This window comes from Anopheles darlingi, chromosome 3, assembly GCF_943734745.1.
Source record: "Anopheles darlingi chromosome 3, idAnoDarlMG_H_01, whole genome shotgun sequence".
Classification (NCBI taxonomy): Eukaryota; Metazoa; Arthropoda; class Insecta; order Diptera; family Culicidae; genus Anopheles; species Anopheles darlingi.
This window is the reverse complement of record NC_064875.1, coordinates 35,810,511-35,837,417: the sequence shown is the minus strand read 5'-3', so window position 1 is coordinate 35,837,417 and position 26,907 is coordinate 35,810,511. Positions and strand designations below refer to the sequence as shown.

At 38.3% G+C, this 26,907-nt stretch overlaps 2 protein-coding genes and 1 long non-coding RNA gene across 3 annotated transcripts; 1 reads left to right on the top strand and 2 right to left on the bottom strand.

The window, feature by feature from the left end:
• Window positions 1-3,160: 3,160 nt before the first annotated feature.
• LOC125955489 (uncharacterized) lies at window positions 3,161-5,902 on the bottom strand. Its single transcript, XM_049686620.1, has 7 exons — window positions 5,774-5,902; window positions 5,667-5,708; window positions 5,491-5,575; window positions 4,773-5,136; window positions 4,559-4,673; window positions 4,312-4,491; window positions 3,161-4,223 (listed from the first exon to the last, which is right to left on the bottom strand). Exons 1-7 carry the CDS (start codon window positions 5,900-5,902, stop codon window positions 4,143-4,145), a joined length of 996 nt encoding a protein of 331 aa, XP_049542577.1. The 3' UTR covers window positions 3,161-4,142.
• Window positions 5,903-5,930: 28 nt separating this feature from the next.
• Window positions 5,931-13,419, top strand: LOC125955246 (uncharacterized). Its single transcript, XR_007469091.1, has 3 exons — window positions 5,931-7,131; window positions 7,223-7,307; window positions 7,518-13,419. It is a non-coding gene; the product is annotated as an uncharacterized LOC125955246 (long non-coding RNA).
• A 638-nt stretch (window positions 13,420-14,057) lies between these two features.
• On the bottom strand, window positions 14,058-22,211 carry LOC125955488 (uncharacterized). The gene is made up of 7 exons (XM_049686619.1): window positions 21,851-22,211; window positions 16,457-19,755; window positions 16,072-16,327; window positions 15,126-15,997; window positions 14,873-15,065; window positions 14,507-14,622; window positions 14,058-14,403 (listed from the first exon to the last, which is right to left on the bottom strand). The coding sequence occupies exons 1-7, from the start codon at window positions 22,035-22,037 to the stop codon at window positions 14,323-14,325; spliced, it is 5,004 nt and encodes a 1,667-aa protein (XP_049542576.1). The 5' UTR covers window positions 22,038-22,211; the 3' UTR covers window positions 14,058-14,322.
• Window positions 22,212-26,907: the final 4,696 nt, after the last annotated feature.

The following is a 26,907-nucleotide window of genomic DNA, read 5'->3' as shown; positions in this document are numbered from 1 at the left end:
GAGGCGATACCTAACCCCTCAGCGCCAAATTCATTTTTGTTCATGTTCGAGTTCATTATCGCCTAAAATGACCCAGGCGAGCGCTTTTTTGCTGACCTTAAGCGTACACCGGTTCAAACACCGGTTGCGGTACGGAACGATGTGTGCGTTACGGCTCATCTCTATAAGGTACCACTACACACTCAAGCAAAATACAAAAATTAAACTCTGCCGGGCGTGCCTAAGTGTGGATTGGGGCGTACGGGGATACGGGGCTCCGTGTGCTGCCGATTGCGCACATTTCGATTTCTGGGCGATGATTGCTGCTTTCTGTCTCGTGAGGTCTTCGGCGTGGATATTGGAAGTGAGACCGATTCGGGGAAAGTGGTGCTTCTCGGCGAGCACGCGGTGACCGTGATCGCGAACGACGGCGAGGTGGAAGAAGATCCTGTCGTTTGCCACCGGCAGGTGCTCCCTTACCACCACCATCATCCCGATTGCAGCCACCCACGACTGCTGACTTATCTTTCGGAGAATTTCGCTGAAAGAAGCTGTTAGGTACGGGTTTTTCGTTCCGTTCCCCCAAATGGACCGAGAGGCCGTCAAGTTCGCTTTCCGGGAACGATTGTTTCGCTTTCCGGCAACGATTGTTTCCACCAGTGCTCCGTGGTGATTCTTTGCGCTTCAGTTCTCGTTCCCGATCCCGATTACGATCGCGATCCAGGTTACGGCTCCGATCTCGGTAACGATTGCGCACCAGCCTATTCCTGGAATGCATATCGCGTGTGGATCATCACTAATTGATTCGCTGTACAAAAAGGTAAAAATGGTCAATGGTTCGATGTTATGCGCCGGCTGGTGTGGCAGACGGTTGGGTGAATGCGACGTTGTAACGTGTCCATTCTGTTTCCTAGTAATACACGCCCTAGCATTACTTTGAAATTAGCTCATGTACCAGATAGTCGCCGATAGCTTCGGCGGATGGAGCCTTATTCATCCCGATGATGATCCCTATTCTATTCTGCTGCTGCTGCTGCTGCTGCTTCTGTGGCGACTTCTCCATTACGTACGTTCACTGAGACGACCGTTTCCGGAGAAGAGTGAAGTTTCGGGAATGTTCATCGAGTACGGTGTTCGACGATATTTTTTCCCCCACACACTGATGCGAAACGGAACGTTGTATGCGTTGGAGGTCGTCTACACTACCACACTCAAGCAAAATACAGCAAAAAAATTGTATTTTGCTTGAGTGTGAGTGGTAGCTTATAGAGATGAGCCGTAACGCACACATCGTTTCGTACCGCAACCGGTGTGTGAAACGCTATAAACTTTTCGGCATCACATTTTCAGCTTACACCCCATCTACACGGGCGCGAGAAAGCTGAAAATGAAAAAGGCGAGAATTTTTGCTCAAATTTTTGAGAAGTGAGCTATTCTCGTTTTGAGTATGAGTAATTCTCCGAGCTGCCGCTTGGAGCGCTGTCTAAGGATTCCAACGATCATTTTTCCTTAGCAACCACAACTGTTGCTAACACAAAAAACGCCTACTGCATTGTTTCACAGGTAGTTTGCAGGTAGCTCAATTCTCAATTCTCCATTCTCTCCTTTCTCGGTTTCTAGACGAGCGGAAAAATTCTCGCTCCGGATTTGTATGGATTTGACATTCTCAACTCTTTCATTCTCATCTCATTTTCAGCTTTCTCGCGCCCGTGTAGATGGGGTGTTACACTTTACTTTACTCTGCCGTATAATTAAAACTCATTTGTGCGTGCTGTGACCTTTTTACTTATCGAACCCTCAAAAATGCCAACAACCGGGGACTCTATTCAGCTACTATGCTTGAGATTCGCATTTACAATTAATAACTAATTTCGTTAATCGAATAACTGATTTCGTTCGTCGAAGCCCACAACATAGTTGTGATTCAACCAGGATCAATGTATCTGCGAATGGGTCGTGCGTCGGATGTAAATCCTTTGCGAGTGTTGCACGTAATTGCCAGACGTCGTAAACCCGACGGGTCTAAGCATCAAGACCATTTCCTCCCCTGTTCAAAAGAACATAATGAAGAGTCAATGCATGAATTAGAAGCACGTAGAATGCAACTTTCGCGAGACATGTCCGTTGGTTTGCACTCTTGCGGCGGAAATCGAGGCAGTGAAATACCCCAGCAAAATGCTGCCGAATTTAATGGGCACACCATACCGGAAATCATAGCAAATGCATTAAACGCCTGGAATAGTGATACATATCATGAGGAAGTTGTTAAACTGAATCATAGAGAAGGTTATTATAATTTACCCTTTCCTATTCGAAGGGGAGAGTTCAATATTCATAGCACCAACGTTGGTGGTACGCCTTTTTCAGTTTTATCAGATTTGAAAATTATCTGGGAATTTGTGCTCTTTAAAATGATGAACAATTTATCGAAAGATATTTCGCGTTATAAAGCAGTTCTCATCGTTCCAGAATATATAATCGCATTCATGTTGGAGAGTATATGACATTATTATAAATCGAAATAAATATTAATGATTGTTGTTGAATATAATTTAACAAAAATTACGACATTTTTTAAATTTATAAGTACGACAATTATGATATGAAAATGATGTCTACTTTGATTGAATAGGATATGAATAACATCTAAACAGCATTCTACTTACTACCCATCATTAATCAGACATACCATATAGTAAATAAACATATGTTCGCTGCGCTGCAACTATTTATTTTCCAGTCATATCAATCGTCATTAGTTCTAATTCTTTTTCATTCTTTCTTGTTATTTCAGGTAAAATTACAGTATTGATACTACAATCTCGTTACTACTCCAAAAAGGTAAGGTAAAGTGCATTTTCATTGAAATGCAAGAACTAAAATTATTGTACTAGGAAAATAATAATGGGTACGAAACAAGCGAAAATAAAATTTAAAATGATTTTTTGTGGAATATAGATCACCCGCCCTACTTTAAATAGGTAAATAAAGTAACTTGTGAACCAAGACCGATAAACACGAACATTATGTATCCAGTAAAAGTTGAAGACCAACAGCGAAATACTTTATATAGGTATTTTGGCATCTCCAAGTTAATTACAAACGATGAAGATAGTTTCTGTATGCAAGATGAAATAATTGGAAATAATCAGCTACAATAATTATTATATTTGCCGGACCGTTGTTGTCCGAAAATGTGTAAATCAATATTGATATTTATGTTTTTTTTTTAAATATATAAGAACGGGCGAGCCGAGTTTGATTCGTCAAAACATTCAACAAGCTCGAGTGGTTGATCCATAGTTTGTAGGCATTAAGTTGGTAATAGTAAATAAAATTACTTTTTTTCATTGTGCAAAAATCATAAAAGCGGCGTAAATGAGATGAACAATGTGAAAAATAGTATATATTGTAGAATGTTTCAATAAATTGGAACTTGTTCGATAAATGCAAGGATTATGTTTTGAAATGTCTATAATTGTATTCTAAAATTTAGTGTTGAAATATTCCTCCTCTTTCCTAAAGGTCTAAGGAATGGCCACAAGAATTTTGCCAGGTAACGTAATTCACTAGATTCCATACAAATATTCGAGAAAAGATTCACTCCTTGCAAATTCTGAAGCTATTGTTGCAGTGCAGAAGACTGATCAAGGTTCAAACTAGAGTTTAGTAGTTTAATTAACAGAGCATTTAAAGCGAGGTTCTCAAACTCGCGGAATGGGGGTCGTATGTGACCCTCAAACTATTTTGTGGGACCCGCGGCCACGACAACCAAGTGATGCCAAATGTAGTTTTACATGAAAAAAAAATTCTTGTGTGCGACGCGACCCGCATGGCAATGTGAGTTTGAGGCCCCTGGTTTAACGAAATTAAGATTTGAGCAGTGCCGATTCAAACTACACTTCTGCCAGTCCTGGTTAAGCGCTGGACTGCCCCGTTTGATTAGATCTTTCGGCTCCAAGCGAGCAAATAAGGAGCTTCGGTATCCTGATGCACACAGGCGCGGGGTTTGTGCCGTTGCTGTCGCGCGTTGTTTGGATTTTTGGCGGTAAAACGGAACAATAGGCCAGTACCGCGTGCTATCCCTAAGCGTTTCACACACCGGTTGCGGTACGGAACGATGTGTGCGTTACGGCTCATCTCTATAAGGTACCACTACACACTCAAGCAAGTGTTTTAGTTGTGCGTAGCACATTCCGTTCAAGATCAAAGTTGTATTCCAAAGCAGCCATCTGCATCCCAAGCTAAAAGTGAACAAAAAAAATTAAATCGAAGAAGTTTGATGTAGATCTTACTTATGTTAATAACTCTTAGGATAAGGGTATTCCATACATTTTTTATACTGCCATATTCTCTCAAACAGGGATTTAGAATAAATGGAACGCCGTCCACTTCTGCGTGCATCTTAAACGTTGAATACGAATAAATCTGCGTTTTATTGTTTGCAACTTGCGGCATTCGGTAAGTGGATAGCAATTGTACGTAATCTCGGTCCAATTGAGTTGCTATTATCTGTAAATAAATGAGATTCCAAACATAAGTTACATTTCAACTTTGTTGGCGTTCTCTTATAATCTACTTTAGTCTTGGCGACTCCTTGTTGGACTTTTACAACCCCTGCGCCACTATTTGTCGGCAAAGGTGTACGCGATGCATTAGATAGTTTGAAACATATAACAATACCATTTATTTCTCTGGAAGTATAAAAACATAGCAACGTATGTAGTAGATTATAAGGATAGTTCTGCTTGAAACTCGACCATGGTATGTCTAGGTGAGAAATGAGTACTTACCCAGCCATAGTAAATCCTTGAGGAGCGTTCCGGAATCGGGAACATAATAGGATGTCCGTTATGCATTGTACTGTGGACCCTATTTTTGTCAACTGGTAAACAAGTTGCTTCTTACGCCACGCCTTTTGTTCGGTGTCAGAAGTTCTAGTTAACTGCGAAAAGCCTTCAGGTACGGATTCCTTCTCATTGATAACTTTTACTTTGCTCACGACATAATCCGGTAGTCCTTCAGTTTTGGATTGGCACAAATATCGGGTTGTGCGCTTGCTGATTAAAGTTTTCTCACGCCATAGATCAGCGTCGGCATCTTGATCGTAAGTTTTATTGATAACTTGAAAGTTTTCCGGGACTCTCTGAAGGTCTTCTATTAATTGAAGTGATGTTATTGGTCGATTATCGGGCAGACAACAAATAACAGTGTTCAAAATATTGTTTTGTCCTAACATTTTCGATGTTAACACGAGAATACCAAAAAGTAGCACTATACGGCGAGTCAATCAGAGCACCAAATGACAAAAATCTCTCACTGTGTGCTTTCTGGCCCCTGTTCCGTGGCATTTTTCGGATGATTGAAAACAGAAATTCAACAAAATATAATATTTCAACGCACTCGTTTAAGGTATGCACGCACAAGTTTACAAAAAAGCTGAAGTCACAGCCTTATTATAATTCTTTAAAGTTTATAACACATATATACACTTTTCTACACTTTACTTACCAAAGCCGAATGGAGCAGGATAAGAAGACCAACAAACAGTGCCACGAGGCAGCGCCACGCAAAAGAACGCAAAAGCCAACTCGTTCTATAAAACACAAAACACGCAGATTTTTATCACACTGGACCATTTGATGATCATCGAAATAGCTTATTAATTAGAAAATTAAATTACTTACCAAATCATGCCCGTCGTTACTGTGGGTGTTGAAAAATAAGCACTAAACGAACCGAAATTAAACTAACCGAGAGCGCAATCACCACGCTCCGGCCATGCTTGCCGAACAGAACTGAGGTGCTTTGCTGTATTTTGCTTGAGTGTGGTAGTGTAGACGACCTCCAACGCATACAACGTTCCGTTTCGCATCAGTGTGTGGGGGAAAAAATATCGTCGAACACCGTACTCGATGAACATTCCCAAAACTTCACTCTTCTCCGGAAACGGTCGTCTCAGTGAACGTACGTAATGGAGAAGTCGCCACAGAAGCAGCAGCAGCAGCAGCAGCAGCAGAATAGAATAGGGATCATCATCGGGATGAATAAGGCTCCATCCGCCGAAGCTATCGGCGACTATCTGGTACATGAGCTAATTTCAAAGTAATGCTAGGGCGTGTATTACTAGGAAACAGAATGGACACGTTACAACGTCGCATTCACCCAACCGTCTGCCACACCAGCCGGCGCATAACATCGAACCATTGACCATTTTTACCTTTTTGTACAGCGAATCAATTAGTGATGATCCACACGCGATATGCATTCCAGGAATAGGCTGGTGCGCAATCGTTACCGAGATCGGAGCCGTAACCTGGATCGCGATCGTAATCGGGATCGGGAACGAGAACTGAAGCGCAAAGAATCACCACGGAGCACTGGTGGAAACAATCGTTGCCGGAAAGCGAAACAATCGTTCCCGGAAAGCGAACTTGACGGCCTCTCGGTCCATTTGGGGGAACGGAACGAAAAACCCGTACCTAACAGCTTCTTTCAGCGAAATTCTCCGAAAGATAAGTCAGCAGTCGTGGGTGGCTGCAATCGGGATGATGGTGGTGGTAAGGGAGCACCTGCCGGTGGCAAACGACAGGATCTTCTTCCACCTCGCCGTCGTTCGCGATCACGGTCACCGCGTGCTCGCCGAGAAGCACCACTTTCCCCGAATCGGTCTCACTTCCAATATCCACGCCGAAGACCCCACGAGACAGAAAGCAGCAATCATCGCCCAGAAATCGAAATGTGCGCAATCGGCAGCACACGGAGCCCCGTATCCCCGTACGCCCCAATCCACACTTAGGCACGCCCGGCAGAGTTTAATTTTTGTATTTTGCTTGAGTGTGTAGTGGTACCTTATAGAGATGAGCCGTAACGCACACATCGTTCCGTACCGCAACCGGTGTTTGAACCGGTGTACGCTTAAGGTCAGCAAAAAAGCGCTCGCCTGGGTCATTTTAGGCGATAATGAACTCGAACATGAACAAAAATGAATTTGGCGCTGAGGGGTTAGGTATCGCCTCACCGGAATAAGCACCTCAGTTCTGTTCGGCATTCAGCATGGCCGGAGCGTGGTGATTGCGCTCTCGGTTAGTTTAATTTCGGTTCGTTTAGTGCTTATTTTTCAACACCCACAGTAACGACGGGCATGATTTGGTAAGTAATTTAATTTTCTAATTAATAAGCTATTTCGATGATCATCAAATGGTCCAGTGTGATAAAAATCTGCGTGTTTTGTGTTTTATAGAACGAGTTGGCTTTTGCGTTCTTTTGCGTGGCGCTGCCTCGTGGCACTGTTTGTTGGTCTTCTTATCCTGCTCGATTCGGCTTTGGTAAGTAAAGTGTAGAAAAGTGTATATATGTGTTATAAACTTTAAAGAATTATAATAAGGCTGTGAACGGCGTTCCATTTATTCTAAATCCCTGTTTGAGAGAATATGGCAGTATAAAAAATGTATGGAATACCCTTATCCTAAGAGTTATTAACATAAGTAAGATCTACATCAAACTTCTTCGATTTAATTTTTTTTGTTCACTTTTAGCTTGGGGTGCAGATGGCTGCTTTGGAATACAACTTTGATCTTGAACGGAATGTGCTACGCACAACTAAAACACCAAATATACGCCTGACAAATCGTTTTTTTCACTGACGATAGGTAAAGCAAAATAACAATCGCTCATGGCCAAACTTATTAGTTTTTTCCGGTGCATCTGTTCAGCTCGTAGTTATTTTTATTTTTTTAGAATAGTTTCTACAAGCAACCGAATTTTTTTGACGTAATATGATAATTTTTGACGTAAGAAGCTTTGTTTCCGAAAGATTACTTAAGAAAAATACGCTAGATCCGTTGTAGATCTGTTCTTCTTCCAATGTTTTATTCCAAGTCTTCTGCCGTGAGTCTTTTGTAAAAATTACATTTTCTTGTAGCATTGCGCACCAATAGGAAATGCAGACTTATGCTAATGGTTGCAAATGCTTAGTATATTTATAAAATGCTAACATTCCGTGTCTTTCACTCTGAAACATCAGTCTTTCATTCTGCACTTTTAGTAATTATCAAATAGCATGGCATTTGCTTTCTGACATGAATGTATACTAACTGAGAACTAATTCTGTGACAAGAAGACTGTGACGAGAAGAGAGAGTGGACGCGCTTCAGAAAATAAAGTATGAATTATGAATCGTGCATACACCTTTGCTCCACAGCACCGTGTATCCGTGATGAAAAAGAAAAAATTAAAATTAACTTATTATGCTTCTTTGCACCTTCTTGGGTGAGTTAACTTTTCCGGACAAGTCCGGAGTTCATCCCAAGGGATGAAACGTTCTAGAAGAAAATTAATAATTGAAGACGATCAGGTTCCTTGGCTTTAAAAACCTGAATGATGTTTTATTTCTCTATAATAGTTTTTATAAGTTTTAGGGATGTTGGAGAAGGTAGAGAGATGGAGTGTAGAGAGATGGAAGGATAAAGTAATCTCCTTCTAATGTATTTGTCGGGAAGGACGAGCCGCACACCTGCATTCTTGCAAAAAGGCAAAAGTCTGGATTTACCGGATGTTCATGACCAAGCAGGAAACCAAGAAACAAAAATGTTTTGTCTGCATTACAAATGACTCTACTGTGATATTTAGTGAAGTACAGCAAATAAGCAGGCAGGCTTTATTAATTCGTTTTTGGTTCTTTTCAGCATCTATTCTTAGAGTTATTTTCTTTACCTTTTATTAAAAAAAAACGTTAATTTTACTGCTTACTTGCCTATATTTTTAGCCTATATCCCATTGACAACTGGAATAACATTTACCGAGAATGTGCATATTTTTTTACAAATGAAGTAAAACAAATAGTTCATCGTATTTATATATTACAATAATCCCATGCCCACCGTCATGAAACAACGCTTAGCAGCACTTCTAAGTTATTTTTTCAAGGTTTTTAATGTCAGAGAGCAAGAGCCTTTGCTACAAGAGCCGTAAACTCTAGAGTAAATGTAAATTTAATGTAAAAAATAACGCTTAACCATTACATGCTGTTAATAGATTATAGGTTCTCGGAGCGATGAAATTATACGTAAACCCAAGCAACCCCCCTACAAATATAAATTAATTCTAGCAAGAAAATGAGCAAATCACAAAATAGATTTTTTTATCATTTCTTTGAGTTGGTAAACATTTTTGGGCTATTATTCGATCGTTTGATATTTCGGTAAAACATTGTTGGTTTATGTCTGCCACACGTAACTGTTTGGTATCAATTTTTACATTTATATTTGAGTTTATTCCTCGTGTGCAATGATTCTTGCAATGATTTGCTTAATGACCAGCCAAAGATGATATAGTCAAGTCTCTTCGCCATAAACAGACTTGACCGATGTTTTGTAAATCGCGTTACGTAGTTGTTTTTTTAGAGCTTTTTTCGTTGACCTTTTTTCGTTTTCGTTGAACTGAAGAAGCCGTGTTTATTTTATATACAGGTGATTTTGCGGGAAATACTGTGCCTATAGAAACATTCCAAAGCCGTCCTCTTTAGTGAAAAATGAACTGTTATATTCGAATCATGGAACCCGATGTCCAATTGTCGGTCAAATTTCATTATTATATTATGTTTTTAATTGTTCAGTATTACATTTAATTCATTCCCCTTGTTAAAGCAACGAAAATCAAACGAATTCTTCCAATCGAGTATCATTTTTGGTACATGTAAAAAAAGCTCGCAAGTTGGCTATTGGGAGAAATACATTCATAAAATGAATTTTTTCTACCCCTGCCAAATACATTTCTTTAGATTCCCGCATTTTAAAATGTCTGTTTCCTTATCAAAAATGTATAATTGTTTTAGGTCACTAAGTAAGTTACCGTGAGTTTGAGTAATATTTTTACACAATTTTCATCGTGCTATTGTAAATTAAATATGCTGTTAGGCAGCATCTATTACTTGCAATAATCTCACTTAGCAATAATCTACTAGAGCAAACAATTACTGTAAAGATAAAAAATCTTAAGATGGCTTGTCGAGAATATTATTACTATTGATACTCTATTTTATAAACTGAGTGGTTCAGATGCGTATATCTTGTTATCTCACGAACTAGTGTGTTTTGCATATTTTTAGTAGCGATTACCATATTCACAGCTACTGGAATATTTAAAGTGACTTGAAGCCAAATTCGTACAACCGCGCCACGCGACGCAAACTTATGCTCGTACAGCACTATTCTATGCACATTATACAATTATGACAATTGGCTCTAGAAGCGGAATTATTACTTGTTATGACTAATATCACCTTCGAAAAAAAAATCGTGGCGATGAAAAACAGTATTTGATTGTTAATAATCGCATAGAATATAAATGTACGAGCATGCGTTTGCGTCCCGTGTCGCGGCTGTATAATTTCGGTTTCGATTCACTGTATGTTATTTGATGATATAGTGCGTCTAAGTGCAACATTTGTTATCTATAAAAAGAGTTTGGAAGCCTTTGCATTTGCCCAATTTAAAGGCGTTAGTTGATTTCTTTTTCAAATGACCAAGTTAATGGTGTCCAAGAATCGCAATAGAATCTTTTTTTTTATCTAGGTCAGCTTTTTATAATATGATTTTTTACAAAATCAACTACAGTTGCCACATTTTTTAGTATTGATGTTAAAAAAATATGTATCTGTAAACGATGGTAGGATCAAAAAATTATGTTTCCCATTCCGTTGGTACACATAATTAAACAAATCGGCTCATGGCTGCGTAAAAGGAGAATGAGTATTCTTTTACTTATATTTTCATACTTCAACTTTACTCAGATTTTAACAACCAGAATTTGTAATTGCATAGCTGTTTCTATTCTTTTTATGTGATACAAATACAAAACATTTATGAAATAGCCAAATAACGCTCCGCGGTAAGAGGTTGCAGTCAGCCAGCAAGAATGTCTTTTGACCAAGAATCAAGTGTTGATTGGTAACTCTGAACCACCTTATACTTCTTCGGCATGCTGCTCACCTTCGTTCGAACAAACTTACTAACCGTGACAGTGACACACCGTTTTAAAAAGATAAAACTTTTCAATGGAACATTTTAAAGATCATCAGTTCATATTTCGAAACCGATAAAAATCGGAGCGAAAAAAAGAAAGACTTAAAATATTATGCCTAAGTTAGCCATCCAATTTAAATATCAGTAGTTCTGCAAAGGCAGCAGCAAAAGAAACAAAACATGTGTAAATGTTATTTTATACTTTTCTTTCCTTTGACCAATTATTAGCTGCTCCGGAATCATACGCATAAAAACAAACATGTTGTTGAGTTAAAATGGTTAAAAATATCAAAACAAAACTCATAATGTATTTCAATAAGAAAAGAACAAGCTTCCAATCATTATTACGTGTTGAGTGTAATAGTTTGCATTTTCTGCTACACTGTTTGTTACTCCCTATTAAAGCTTGTGTATCAAACCTCATAACTCCACATTACCACATTGTTCTTGCTGCAAATCTCCACACATACTAATTCCATTGGGTAACCGATGTACGACGTTAATTAAGATTGTAAACAATATTCAGGAATTGGATAAAGCCAAGCAATTGGTTCTATTACGTTTTTTTTTATAATTCTCCTAACGCCTCTTATGAATCTCACCGGCTGGGTATGTGGAAGTTTATATTCATTTGCTATATGTATTGCATATGTATGCATGCATGGATACACTTGTATTAGCCAAATACAATGATATCTGAAAATTTCTGCAGTAGTTTTTAATTCATTAACAGTTAACTAACCTTCTATTGGTATGTATTTCAAATGAAAAAACGAGATCGCTTTAAATGTTCTAAATGAAAAAAAATCAAGGTCAATGCAATTGATACTGTGTACTTCACACGATGGCAGCCATTTCATCAGAAACAAGAAACCCATCACTGTTAAACAGAAAATATACACACGTGTTGCCTTAAAAGTTCGTGGACGAATAAATCATAAAATCAATATGAAAGCGTTATTTTATCTTATCAACTAATCCTAACAATAACAACATACACATCATAGTGGATGTCACAGAGGAGAAAAGGAATAAGCACACCTTAGTAACCTTAGGTTTGTTTGAAAAGTTTGAAAACATTTTCTATCTACCCTTCCTCCTCCATACTATAAAATAAAATATAAATGTATGAAAAAAGACAAATAATAAAACGCAACTCCAAGGATAAACAATGAATCCCGAATCCCCCGCCACCGGAATCCCTTGCATATCTTTTTAGAGTATTGAAACCCAATTGGATTCTGATTAATTTTTTTAATCGGATTAACGAATTTTTAGCATAAAAAAGAACGATATTATGTTGAAGACAACTTTTGTGTTCAGAGTGCTGACGCTCGTGTTTCCGGTATATAAAGTCTGTCAGAGGCAAATAAGCACAATACCAAAAAGATTGTACCAAATCTACGTACGCTCTTTCTATGCTTACAAATAAATAAAATGAGTTTATTTGTTTTGTTTTCCAAAAAAAAAGATCTACAAATTCATTTAACAGTGAATACACATAATTTAAACATGTTGCTCATGTTCATCCTTGTCCAGGCTATAAAAATCCAAGGAAATTTCTTGTGAAAGATAATAAAACAACCACCTGTTCATGTTCTATACTCCACTTCATGTTCACTTGAAATTGGCGGATTCATATAGTGTGGAAAAGGGATATGTAATATGTAACAATATTTAATAATGCAACAAATCAATCAACCAGAAATCAATCAATCGATAATCAGTAAACCAAGGATAATATACAATCAAATAAATATTCGAATAATTAATTCACTTATCGTATCACATATTAACCTTATAAATTGTTAAAATAAAATGTAGAAAATCTTGAAACCCACCCGCTCCAAAACTGTGTGCTATCCGCGTATGTATGTACTTCTTAATATGGTAGACTGAAGCAAAATTATATAAGCAAGGATAGGCTAAGATAAGCAGTCTCTCACCGTTATCACATCACCAAACTGGCGGCAAGTTCTATTCACCAATATTATGTGCATAATACCAATTACCTCTCAGCATTTTTTACCTACAAGATCAATTTTATTTACATAGAGCACACTTACTATGTATATTGTTTACGGGATTTCTATTTTTCCATGCCGTGTATTATCATACACATATATTCCTATATAGGTATATATCAATAGTTCGTTTACGCGATTTGCAACTTGTAAACGTGTCTCTTATATTTCGCACGAAAATTTATTTATAAACCGTTATCAATATAGAAGGCATTTTTTCAGACTTCCTTGTAATGGAAAATTTATTTCCTTGAATGTTTCGTTATGTTTGCTTGCTATGACAATGTGTTCAATCTTTTATGAATATCTACAGTCAATGTTAGCCGATTTGTGTGTGTGCGATTATTACTGACATTTCATTGATGGTTTTTTTAAACCTCACCCTTTTCTTTTTTTCCCAATCCACATTTTCGATTTTTCTGCTTTTTATCGTTGGGTTTTACACGAAAGATTCTCTTACTTTGGTCAAGCGCGGGCCTCGGTAACTCTGAATAATGTTTTTTTTGGCTACTACGATGCATCTTCAAATACTAAATGCAGCAAACCTCACTTAGAAATTGAGTCTTTTTGAATTAAGAGTTTCTCATTTTTCTTAGTATACACTCGCCTTAATTCATCTTAACATATAACTCTTTCCGTATATCTTAAAGTGTCACTTCATTGTGAGCATAATGAGGGTGGGGAGGAGTAAGAGTGACAATAAACACTAAATAGGGATATAATAGCTTATTTTTTGCTCAAATGAATGTGAATGTATGCAATAGTTAGTAGTATTGCGGACGTTCTAAATGTGGACTCGATTAGCATCCATAGCAATGGCGAAATCATTCATCAGGTAACACTGTTTTTATAAAGATTATTTTCACGCCACCATTGCCATTGGTACAGTTGGTATTATCAGTAGTAACAATCCAAGAAAATTTGCCACTGTCTTTTATTCTCATATAATTAGCAGTGCTTTGGTTAGCTTCGGAACTGGGCCAGCCTCTTACACATTCAGGTTGTTTTAATAAATTTGATGGTACGACATCTTCTGTAGGTGAGACGTAAGGAGATATAGCAAGCGATGACTGGCTTTCATATTGGCCATCATGGCCAGCGTGGGGTTCTGGTGGCATCGTCTCGATTCTTTTATTGATGATATGAGTGGTTCGAGCATGGATAGGACTATTGCCTGCAATATTTTTCTCTACGCTCGCCCAACTCGAGTAGATATTCGAAGCTTGCAACATCTTTGCGCCTGCATCATCAGAATTCGGTGACGGCAACATCATCCTACCGCAATCAACTATCTGCTACCTAATGCTTGCCGAGTTCAAAACGAAGGGAACGTAGAACATTTTACTCTCCAGAAGTAAGCTGGCCGCTGTTTGAATCTGAAGGATGTCAGAAAGTTGTTTTTAGAAATTACACAAATCTTTTAGTAGAGAAAAATAGTGAAGAAATGATTGCGAGACATGTAAGCCAAATAAACCTCACCTCCGGAATATGAGCTAGAAGATCACTCAATCGGTTTGGGTTGTGTGGAATAGTATGCTGTAGATAGCTTCTAAGAACCTGAATATATCTTTCCTGGATACTTTCCAGCTCGACTTCTAAAATACGTTGATGGACAAAAATAATCAAGAAGTTTGTATATTAATGACCTTAAGTAACAGTTTACGAAATACAGATTATCACCATGCTCGGAACCATGTCTTTAAGACAGCGGAAATAGAATTTGTGAAGAGCGTTTATACTTATCTATGTTAAAATACAGTTCTGAAATCTCGTTATAATGAACTTGTGCAGAAGTAACTCATAAAGAAAATTGTTATCGACAATGTCCTTACGTGTTTCCTTTACCTTTATTTAACAGTATGTAAACCTTCAGGCAGACATACTCTTCCATTTTGAGCTTGATCCGGCGGAACATGATGGTAATTTGAGTCATCTTCTCTACCATTTGACCAACGTCGATTTTTAGTTGCTCAATCGAGATTGGATGCCCCATAAGTGTTGTTAGGCAGGATTGTAAAGTGTGCAAATGACGCGTAATCTGGAAGCAAAAGTTTTACATTCAAAATTCGTAAAAGAAGCGTTTGATGAGATAGTTTACTTCTTCCTTAAATTCCTTGTCACTTTTATCAGGAGCCAATAGCAGGATTCCTCCTCCAGGTCCCGGAGTATCTTGTGATTGGTTGGATATATTTTTCTTCCCATGCATTGCCTGATAGGCCGCGGTCGTTAGCACCAATATCTCGTGCCATTTGTCGGTAAGCAGTTTAGTGTGTATTTCGACAGGTATATCCATATAGAAAGGTAACTTTCTCGTCCACGACACCAGCTTATGAACGATTGAGTCTCCAATGTTACACAGCTTGTCACCAATTTCCGATTTATCGGCTAAGAATTCACTAAAATGCGGTAGAGTAGCTATATCCTCCATAGCATCACAGTCTATAAGGGTATGTATCATATTCAAGGCTTGTTCATAGGATATCGAACGGTCTTTGGACGAACTGACGGCATTATCCAATCGATGCCGTAAATGAACTATTTCGCTAGGGTTCGTAAGTGCTGTTTTGAGAATGGTTCCATTCGCGAGATGTGCCGACAAAACTTGCGTCCCTTCCGCCTTTATCAAAGTTGGGGACGTAGTAGAGGACAGATGGTGTTGTCCTAAATGATGCTGCTGCTCCTGGCGCAGCGAGTGAGATTGGTATATGCTAGCCGAACTGGGATTGTCGCTTAAACTATCAACACTAGAGCCATTGCCATCATAAGAAGCAGGTCCTGCTGCTTCGGCCGTACTGCAAACACTACTATTAGTGACTGACGCTGATCCCATCATGATACCAACATCGCCTTGCCCCTTGGAGATAGTATTTATCTTTTGATTGTTCTTTTTGTGTTTTTTATACTTAACTTTGTACAAATTGTAAACGGCACCACTGTTTCGGCCGCCCGGCATGCGATCTTCTCGAACCGCTGTAAAAAGTGTGACAATAGAAATAGAAAAAAAATATTGTACGATTCAAATGAATCAAATGCATTCAACTCACCCTGCAGTACCATGCCTTGTTCAATACATTTTTTAAACCTACAATACTGACAGCGATTACGCTGGGCTTTCGTGATTTCGCACGTGCCATCTGCCACACATGTGTACACGCGTCTGTTTTGTACAGTCCTCTTGAAAAAACCTTTACAGCCCTCGCACGTGATGATGCCATAATGCAAGCCAGTAGCTTTATCCTCGCATATCATGCAAACCAACGGCTGATCCTCTTCATCCGGAGGCATATCTTCTAGCAAGTCCTGCGGAATAGAAACCCGAACGATAATCAGTCATCAAATAATCTCTTAATTCATAACATAATCGACATCGATAAGGTCGAGTCGAAGGTCGATAGAAGAAGGACACCACTGAGTAAGCTTCTGTGTTACCTTTTTCGAACCAGCAATTCCACCCAGATTCCAAGCAAGTTGCTGGGCTGAAAGATTCAGTGCTTTTTGTTGCTGCTGTATCTGCTGTAGTTGGTGCTGCTGTGGTTGTTGTTGCCCTGTCGGAAACTGGCCGTAGTCACCAGCCCATAGGCGCTCCATATTCAGAGGAAGAACTGTTCGATTAAGGTTGTTTGCTTGCCACAGTGTTTGGTCAGCATCAGCAGCAGTAGTCGCTGCCACCACAACTGCTGTCGTAGTCGGAGTTACGGTTTGGCCAAGACTTAGTAGTAAATGCGCGGCCTCTTCGTTATTGTTACTCGGGGATGGTTTGGTGTTGCCGTTCCTGTTAGTATTCATGCTGCTGTTTCCACTACATGCTAGAGCTCCATTATTTTTTTGCAGCTGGCTATGCTGTGAATGGAAGGATGGCTGACGGAGTAGCGTATGTTGCGTAGAAGCACCATTACCAAGCGTGCCAGGCGCCTGGCTAGATAAACCAGTCGTTGCTTCGTCAGAAATATTAGATGGGCTATGTACATTCAGCGATGCATCGTAGCTCCATACCATTGTCCGCACTCCACACGATTCTCCCATTATAACTGTGGGAGTGTTACGAGGAGGGGTCTGCGATGTCATGGGTCTTGTACTAGAGTGATGGTGTTGCGGTGAATGCTGTTTTAGTTGTTGCTGCTGGGGTTGTCGATGATATTGCTGTGAATGCTGATGATATTCCTGTTGATGCAGCTGCTGCGGATGTGATAGATGTGGCGTCGCAGATTGCAACTGATGCTGTTGAAGTGATGATATTTGCTTTCTTATCGGAGGCAGTGGACCTCCAATAACTTCCGGTTTTACTCCGTTGATACGAGCCGATGCGGTCACAGGCCATATCATGCGTTGTTGTGGTTGTTGATCCGGAGGTAAAGCTGTCTGGTGAACGTTTACCTCGTTTTTAACCCGAAACAAAATTGGGCTATCACAAGTTGCAAGGTGCTTTTGCGAAGTTGTTGCCGTCGTTAGTAATGACGACGTTTGAGCTGTGATGCTGGCTTTAGCACCTCCTCCGACTCCAACGACACCCATAGTAACTGAAGTGGACGAATGCTGATGAAGTTTTGATGAACCACTTTCCCGTTTTATAATAATGTGAGGATAAGGCGACAAGTTTTGATGAGGCTGCAATGTCAGACTAGTGGATTCCGTCTGAACGCTTGGGCTATCTCGATGTTGCTGTTGCTGAGGGAAACGCAAATGGAGTGGCGAAGTACTGCTGTTAGAAATTGAACCAGGACTCACCGATTGCCGTGTCGTCGAAGATCTAGACGAATCAAGCGATTGGGAAACATATACTCTATTACCACGATCACGTTTAACAAGTACTTGATGCTGTGCGATACTAGGATTTACAATACTGTTGTTGTATTGTCGATTATTGTTTATCACCGTGGAACTAGTGATTACTTGTTGCTGTTGCTGTTGCTGTTGCTGCTGCTGTTGTTGTTGTTGTTGTTGTTGTTGTTGTTGTTGTTGTTGTTGTTGTTGTTGTTCCTCTTTCTGTACCTCTTTTTGTTCCTTTTTCTGTTCCTCTTTCTGTTCTTCTTTCTGTTCCTCTTTCTGTTCCTGTTGCTGTTGTATCTGGTCTGGTTTTGATTGAGATAGTTGTCTTTCTCTGTTTTTGCATGTTTGCTTTTGCATTGTCTCATGTAGTTGCTGGTGAGTAACTGCATCTAGTTGAACAGTGTAAACATCATTTTCATGCTCATTATTGCTAGATGAAGCAATAATATGACTAGAACCAACTGGCGACAATTCACAATTATTTCTGATCGAATCATCCTTGGATCCTTGTTGGAAGGGTTGAGACGATGGTGACATAGTGGTTGTCGTAGAAGCTACAGGCAATATTGTGGCTAAACGTAAATAATCATCACGTACACTAGCAGTCAGACCCATTTCTTTATCCGCCCGGCCATTAGAAGAATCTCGTACAGAAAAGCTCGATGCTATGTCACGACTCTCGCTCTTATGACTCTCATCGGACATGGAATCAGTAACTTTTCTTATTATTTTTGCTACTGATGTTAACGCAGAGGAAGAAGCTACTAATAAATCAGTAGTTACGGAAGAGGACATCTGTAGAAGTTGTGCCGACTGTTGTTTTCTCATCCCCAGTGTGACCAGAGTTGTTGCTGCGGCTGCCTCTGCATTCGCTGCAGAGTTCGTTGCATTGGTGGATTTCTCACATTTTATTTTTGAAGTTGCTGGATTTACTAGCACTGTCATAGGTTGATTTTGTTGCATTGCAGGATCATGGTCATCAATTTGTTTACTACTACTCGGAGGTACGTTATTGACCGTATTGTTGTCTACGCCACCGCATTCGTTTTCCGTACTGTGCACATCAGCATGGTTTGTTTTCCAGTAATGTTCCGAATGCTGGCACATTTCCTGATGTGATAGCGGGGATGAATTGATGGTCGTTTGGTCTATGGGGAAGTTTTGTATATTGGTTGAGAAATTGGTTCTCTTGTCAATAATATCACTGCTGTTACCGTTAGTTAGACAACTTCGTCTGTTATGACAACTGCTTTTTGTGCTCGTCTGCTTAGGTATAGAATTATGCGGTGAAACAGACACAGGACGTCGCTCATCGGCGACTGCACGTATAACACTAGCACCGCCGCCATTGGTAGAAAACGATGCCATTGCAGAAAAACTGTTATTGGTTCTATTCGATTGTGCGTTTTCCAATGTGGTTACTGGTAAAAAATCGATTGAAGCTGCAACGCATCTACACAAATCGTCCTTCAAAGGATCCTCATACAACGGCATTTTTGGAGCAGGCATAGAAACCCCAATGTTGTCATTCGTTTCTTCATTTTTTTTGCAATTGATTTCTCTGTCGGATGATTGGCCTACATAGGAGCATGCAGATTCAGCTTGATCTACTCCTTTTACATAGGAACCAACAGGATCTGCGGAATCGTCATCAGGTAATTCACACTGAAAGATTTCTTCGCATATAGGTGTTTTTGGTGAAGAGAAATTTTCTGCTGCTCCCGGTATAGTAGAAATATCCTGTACAACGCTATGCGATACTGCCGTTTGTGGTTGCTGCTGATCACACATTTTCGGTGAAAGTGACTGTAAAAGATCCGGCGACGATGTACTAGTATCAGCTATTGATTCACCATCACTGCTACATCGTGAATCGACTTTTCTTCGCTTTAATTTCAGATCTTGGAAAAGGCTCATTTTATCGAGCTCGTTGTAAGGACCACGGCTCAGAGTCATAATTCCTGAAATAAAAAGAAAAAAAACTTAACATTATCGCGGGGGGTACGGATTGTATGAAAACATAATAAAAAAAAATAAATGTTTTGAAAAAATCACATTTTTACTGGCTTGCCCCCTAATGCCCCCTAAATGTATGCTAAATGTACCCAATTTACAGAAAAGGACAATGTCTATTTTTGTCCAACAATAACAACAATGGTCAATCCAACTAATTATTCAATTCATAAACTAATGATTGATTTACACAAAAACAAAGCATTTAAGCCTTTTAGTATGTTAGTTTTATTATTTACATTCTCAAATTCATTAAAATATTTTTTTAGAAAAAGACAATATGAGAGCACAATGAATGCTAATCCAATACATAAATTTAAATATCTTCTGGAATTCTGTTTGGGTTTGCTTGCTAGCTATTTTATAGATATAGCTAACTTTTGCTTTATAGCTTTATATTCTGTAATCGCACATATCCCATTCAGCCCTTTCTATCTCGGCGTCAGCGCAAGAATATGCCATTGTATTTCATCGTTGATTGGTAGTTTCAGTCCAGAGAAACATTGTCACTTGGTCACCATGTTTTAGTTGCTGTTGTTGCGGGTCGAGCAGCTTGATCGAATGACAAAGGAAAAATAATAATCACAAACGACACTTCAAAAATTAAACGACTTGGGAATTAAAAAGCTAATTTGAAATCGATATTTAACATTCCTTGGAATAAATGATCGACAAATTGAGGATATTTTAAAAGTTGATGAAAAATATGCTTGTGCGTTTACGCATTTTATTTTATGATTTGTATCGGTCGGTTAATATCGCTTTCTGCGCTAGTTCACACTTCAAGGGTTACTAATTTTTACTAGCGAGTAATCAAAACCATACAATATCGCCATCCAGAACACGTGTTCGAATGCAGCGCAGACTTAACCTACCACAACATTTAAAACATACTAGGTGGTACATATATTGGCGCTGAAGCGTGTTGCACACATGCAAGACTGCGGTCGGCGACAGTAGAACTGATACTGAGAGTCAAAATGTTCCTAAAATATTTGGTTGGTTGTGCAAAGCACAAGTTTGAAATTAATATAGACAAAATTAAAGCATTAAATAATAAAGAAATATTATAACCAATCAAATCAATGTCTTTTGTCTTTTGTTCGTAACAATAAAAGCAGTATTGTAAAATGTATATTGTAATTTAAAAATATAATTACCTAGCGATGTCATTTTTGTAAACAAAATGCATGGATGCTATCTACTGTGCAGCCGCGAAATACATCGAAGACAATTGTTGAAACAGATGTGTAGGAAATAAATCCTATTATAGTTTTTTTTATTAACATATGGAGGCACGGATTTCTTGTGATCCAAGTAATTAAAACGAAACGGATTATCATTTAAATGCAGCGATTTTTTTTGCTTACATCCCTTTATGCTTTTAGAAGATACTGATTAACCGACATGGTCAAACACAAGCTGCTAATTTTCAACCGATTTTCCAGACAAATAATAATTTCCTATTTGTAACAATATAACTTGAACAAAACTTGATGCTTGATGGAAATTAGATTGTAAATTATACGTATAAGGAATTATGGTCAAAGGTACGATTATCTTAAGAATCCTTTCCAATAAAGAATATACTTTTAAAAAATCGAAGCCTTCTTCAGGAGTTGCATTTAAGGGGCCTAATAGAGGGATTGTCTTTTACCTCCGTTCTGTAAATCCGTTAAAATTTAATCTTTATAATAATCACATTGAAATCCTGTTTTAATACTCCTTGGGATACTGCTAACCTTCAAATGCCGAATTTTTTTTTCACATTCATTTTTATCAATCAAATTTCCAATCGACTTCAACGGTTGATAATACTTTTTCATAAACCACTTGGTATTCTTCATCACCTCCATCAACAATCATTTAAGAGGAGAGGAGGCTCGACTCTATGTTCTCATAATTTAAAACAAGTTCACCGTAGTTCACGTACGCGAAGTAAGCTGAATAAATGTTGCAACTCTCCATTCGTTCCGCGTCACTCTTGTTACTATTGGCAGTACACACTCTTCAGCATAGAATTCTTGGTTACTGCGAACTTACTGCGGATTCGGTAGAACTGACACTCTTTTACACCTCCTTTTTGTGCACTTTTTGTTTTCGGCCATACAGTATACATGAAAGACACATTGCACTTGCAACTTTGCAACAGGTTTAATAGGTTCAATATACAAAATGAGCCGATTTGCCTAAATGCGATGCTGACAGATTCGAGGTCGTCTGTTGGCATACTGCACAGGGACGCTTGCAGTAAAACGATTGCTAAAAACGATTGTACAGGTTGTCCTGCAGTTCGTAGTACAGCATGTTTCCTGTTTAGTACCGTATATAATAAGGCGAACGCGCGCGCGTATGACTCGTAGCAGCGAAGGTTCACTTTTGAAGATCCGAGCTTGTTATTCTCGGCGCGAGCCGCGCGAGTGGCGAACGAAAACGAATACTAAACTTCCGCTACCCCACTAGACGCGAGTAACGGACGCGAACGCGAACGAAAGTAAGAAAAGCCGCTCATTCGCAGCGGCCGATCGCTCTCCCTACAGCCGAAGACTCAACCGGATGACACTCACACACCTACTAGCATACATACTGGTATGGGGGTCGATCCGACGCTCGATCAACGATCAACGAAAAGTGAGAGTGGAGAGAGCGATGAGCTTGAAACCAGACCCTCCCCCTTCCCTTACCTCAATGACTAACCAAACACTTTTACCGTTATTTTCCGCGAGAAAAGGAAGTAGTGGTTTGTTCATGCGCGAAAGTCAAAGCTATGAAAGAAACCAAATAGGAAGTTGGTTCAGCATGGGCCTCCCTTTTCCACGAATGGTCGTCGGGGTCTAACATTGTTGATATTATACTTTGGTATTGTACCGTTAGTTTAACATTAATATATTTTATTCCAGTATATATTCATCTTCGATAACATTATGAATATAATAATTCTTCAAAAAATCATCTAATCAATAAATGATTCGTGTTTTTTTGTCATTTTCTGCTTGTTGTTAAACGATTCCCTTATATTTCAATAACTGTTGTTTCTACAATTTTCTTATGTGTCCATTGCTCTTCCGGGAATATATGTTTGCCTCAATTTTGCTCTATCCACTCACTTCCACCGAAACGTGTTGTGGTGTACAAAGCATAGAGGTAGGAAAGCAACATACCAGGAAATAGCTATTGATTGCATAATGCTATCCGCTATTGCATCCCAACAGCACACCCTAGTCGTCTACGTCTACAATTAAAAATGAAAAGAAATAAAACAATCCCCGCGATGCAGAAAAGTATGAGAAGTCTATTGCTGCAGGCTGCAGGACCGAGTGGAGTGCCGTCGTAAGTCATGGGCCATATAGATGAGGAAAAAGAAAAAGTTCGTTAACATCGTATCTGGCGTATAACGGCCGAAGGCAGAGGAAGAAGGGGAAAGTGTGACCTATTCAATGCATGCGGAAGATCTGATGCATCTCGCAATGGATTCGATTTGCGGCTGACGCAGCTATTCCTTGGGAGCCATCAGTAGGCAATAGTAAGGTTAGAGCAATAAGGAAGTAAATGATCGCATCGCTGTGTTTAGACAAGCAATTTACCAACAAACCAGATGAGTGCGACAAGTATGAGGAAATCGAAAAATCTGGGGATTCATGTAAGAGTAACAGAGTATATATATATATATATATATATATATATATATATATATATATATATATATATATATATATATATATATATATATATATATATATATATATATATATATATATATATATATATATATGTGTGTGTGTGTGTGTGTGTGTGTGATGCATCGCCGTTTTGCCTCAAAAACCCGCTCATTGCCTTACGTAACGAATAAGCTACGATACGCAGAGCTGGCCACGATCAACCAACAGATCAGACCAATAGACGTTTGGTGAAAGTTTCTGGTACGTAAATGACGTAAAAAAGACTCTCGCCTCCGCAAAAGTTCAATCCTCTCCTCCTTTCTTTTGTGCCTTTCCTTCACCATCCGTTTTCGAATCGTTGCTTTTGCCGAAACAGACCTCATAACAAGCAATGCTAAACCATTTGTAACGTAACTCCACTTCTTATACCACTTTTTCTCTTTTCCCAAATATTGCCTAAATTGTTTCCATAAATATCAATACATTATGTATTGGTACACACATTTAAAAATATATTTTATCAAACTCGCCTTGAACTACTCAACAATTTACACTAACGACAAAAATCTAGCAGGGTTTACAGTCCAGTTTTATACGGTCATAATCAATATTATCTTCTCCATCGCTGAGAGTCTCTGTTGTAGTAGATAGTGCCGACAATATCATCTAGAGGATGTATACAATAAACTGCTACTATTTACTATTATATAACGCGATCATTTCTTCCTAGAATTCCCATGCTTATAATATTTTAACATATTAACATTAATATAATTAATATAACTAATAAATATTAACATTCTCTTATATTAACTCAAATATTCCCAAATATCAACTTACAAATATTAACATCCTCTAAACACTTTCGAATATAAGAATTCAGAGCCTCGCATTGTACTACGCGGTATGTTGATAAGATAAAAATATCAAATCTTTTTCTCAATTAGCATGAACCAACTACATGTCTAGTTCCATTTGCTAGAATTTTCAGCGAGCAGATTTTTTGAATTATTTTTTAAACGAAAACTATAAAACGAGAATTGCCCAATCGCTGATATGCAGAGCATTCGTTGATCATGTAATCAAGTATGTCACTTCCATGCGAACAAATAAACCGCAAAGGTGCACCATTCCCTTGAACACTTAGGTCATTGAACTTTGCGTCGCGACCGGCGGTCATGGAAGCCGAAGTAACCACCATCCATATTATAGAGAAATCTTGCATTTTTCGCAGCGTCGGCAGCAGTGATTTGCGCCGGGTCACCTAACACGTCTTTTAGCTTCAAATAATATCTCACGACTCTACCAACAAAAAATGTTACTGCGTCGAACATGTGTTGCAGAAAAAAGTGAAAATTAAAAAGGCGTTCTATCCTTTATATCTACGAAATCTACTGATATACTTCAATTTATAACAACGATTATAAACATTTCCTTTTTTTTAAATTCATACAATTGAATTGACTATTGTAAACCGTTATATATCATGTAGCATGTATTGTAGTTAATAAAAATAGGATGTAACAATTATGTTTCAAATTATTGATATTAAAATTTGTGCAATTGTATTTTGAAACTTTAAATTTGATTTTCACGAACACAATTTAGAGAGAGAGCTAAAGAGTTTCATCCAGGAAGATAGAAATATTAATGATGAGGAAGTATTTTACTCCCCATCGTATAAAAAAAGGCAATAAAGAGTAAAAATGAAAGTGCCAGGAAGGTGAATACTCCGGTGACAGCTTATGTACCAAACAGTTTACACTTGCATTTACTTGGAAAGGCAAGAGACCAAAGATAACAATCATTAACTTTCACTTCCCTTTACTTTGCAATAGTGTTGGTGAGATGAACAGAGCTTAAAGAAATGACACAAAAGTAAAAATTATGAAAAAAGAGCTTTTTTCTTATGAACAGAGCGAATATAAATGGTACTTTATCATTCTTTTTGATTTTTCCATTCAGGGTAAATATACCAATTCTCAATGGAAAACGGTCAATTTTAATGGCTCAAATTTAAATGACTGTACAACTTGATGTTTGGCTACACGTAACCAACAATTAAGAATTAGTTTAAAGAATATCAGATTTTTTTTTATCATACTAAATCAGTTACACTAAGTTATCGGAGTTGTTCCAGTAAGATAGCATTTTGATAATGATGATGCTATTCACTTTTGTTGTCGTCGAAACTACAGACTTTATGACTTGTTTGTGACTCTGCTACTGACTGGTGTGTGTATAGCTAACGCTAAATTATGATGAAATGAGTAGTGGAAATGTTGATGGTAGTAGTAGCAAGTATTTTGTAGTATGCATGGGTTTGCAGTTTAGAGAAAGAGTGTTGAGAATTGAGGTCGGTTCAATAACACCTTAATGAAAAGAAACTATCGCTCCCAGGTCCCTTCGTACGCGTACTCACACTGCACTGAATTAACCACTCGTGATCATTACATCACTTTTCCCATTTGAACCTGTGGGGTAAGCAGCAGCAGATACGATAAAAGTGCAGGTAAAGTTGATTAAATGCCGAAAACTTGTTCAAGCATAATTTTTATCAATGATATTTTTTACATTTAAAGAAGTTTTCCAATAACAGAATAAGGTCTAGCTCGTTCCTAGAGCTTCGTCACTAGTGAAGTAAGACATATATGCAAGAACTTACGCAGTAGTACACCTAGTTCAACGAAAGCGAAAAAAAGTTCATACAACCGTAGCTGCCAATACGTTATATGCCCATATCGTGGGATAAAAACGTTAAAAATTTACATTGTTGTACCTTATGGCTTGTAATAATTAATAATAATAAACTATTATGTGTTTTCACATTTTTATATTTAGTAATGTAGAATATCCAAAAACTTTAGGCTCGTTCGTTTCATATACTTAACAAATAACTATTCCTCGACCAATGCTATTCAGTTGAGGAAAATTATATAATTATTATAAAACTTTCATCCATAGCATTGGTTTATCTATTGTCACATATAAGTTCATATACACATGGAAAATAAAAATAGATGATGATGATGATAATATAGAAAGCCGAAAATCATCACCTCAAAATCGGACATACAAAAAACATAGCTGGTTTGCGTTTTTCAGTTTGTACAACAGTTCCCGTTCATCAGAAAAATAGGTCAGCCATTGAACCCGAGAAGTATGTCTCAGCTGTAGTGGTAACCGAAGGTAGCCAATGCACGCACACAAGCGTGAGATGGATATTCGAAACTGTTATGGACATCCGAAGAATCGCTACTTTGAACGCCCTAAAGAGCGTTGATGTGAAAACTAACCAATAGTAGAATTCGACATAAATTAATGCAACAAAAAATATGTTTCGAAAATGAAACGATCTGCAATTAATGTTTCCTAAAGCTATGATCACATACGGTTCATATTTGGTTCATTTTGTTCACTGTGACAACTTCTTTTATGTAC

Bases quoted from the DNA above. Each gene is read 5' to 3' on its own strand.
- LOC125955489 (XM_049686620.1), bottom strand. From the start codon at position 5,902: ATGTTCATCGAGTACGGTGTTCGACGATATTTTTTCCCCCACACACTG. The intron at 4,674-4,772 runs GTAAGTACTCAT...TTATACTTCCAG, and splicing joins CAAGGATTTACTATGGCTGG to AGAAATAAATGGTATTGTTA. The intron at 4,492-4,558 runs GTAGATTATAAG...ATTTATTTACAG, and splicing joins AAGGAGTCGCCAAGACTAAA to ATAATAGCAACTCAATTGGA.
- LOC125955488 (XM_049686619.1), bottom strand. From the start codon at position 22,037: ATGCCAACAGACGACCTCGAATCTGTCAGCATCGCATTTAGGCAAATC. The intron at 16,328-16,456 runs GTAACACAGAAG...TCTATTCCGCAG, and splicing joins GAATTGCTGGTTCGAAAAAG to GACTTGCTAGAAGATATGCC. The intron at 14,404-14,506 runs GTGAGGTTTATT...GACATCCTTCAG, and splicing joins TTCTAGCTCATATTCCGGAG to ATTCAAACAGCGGCCAGCTT.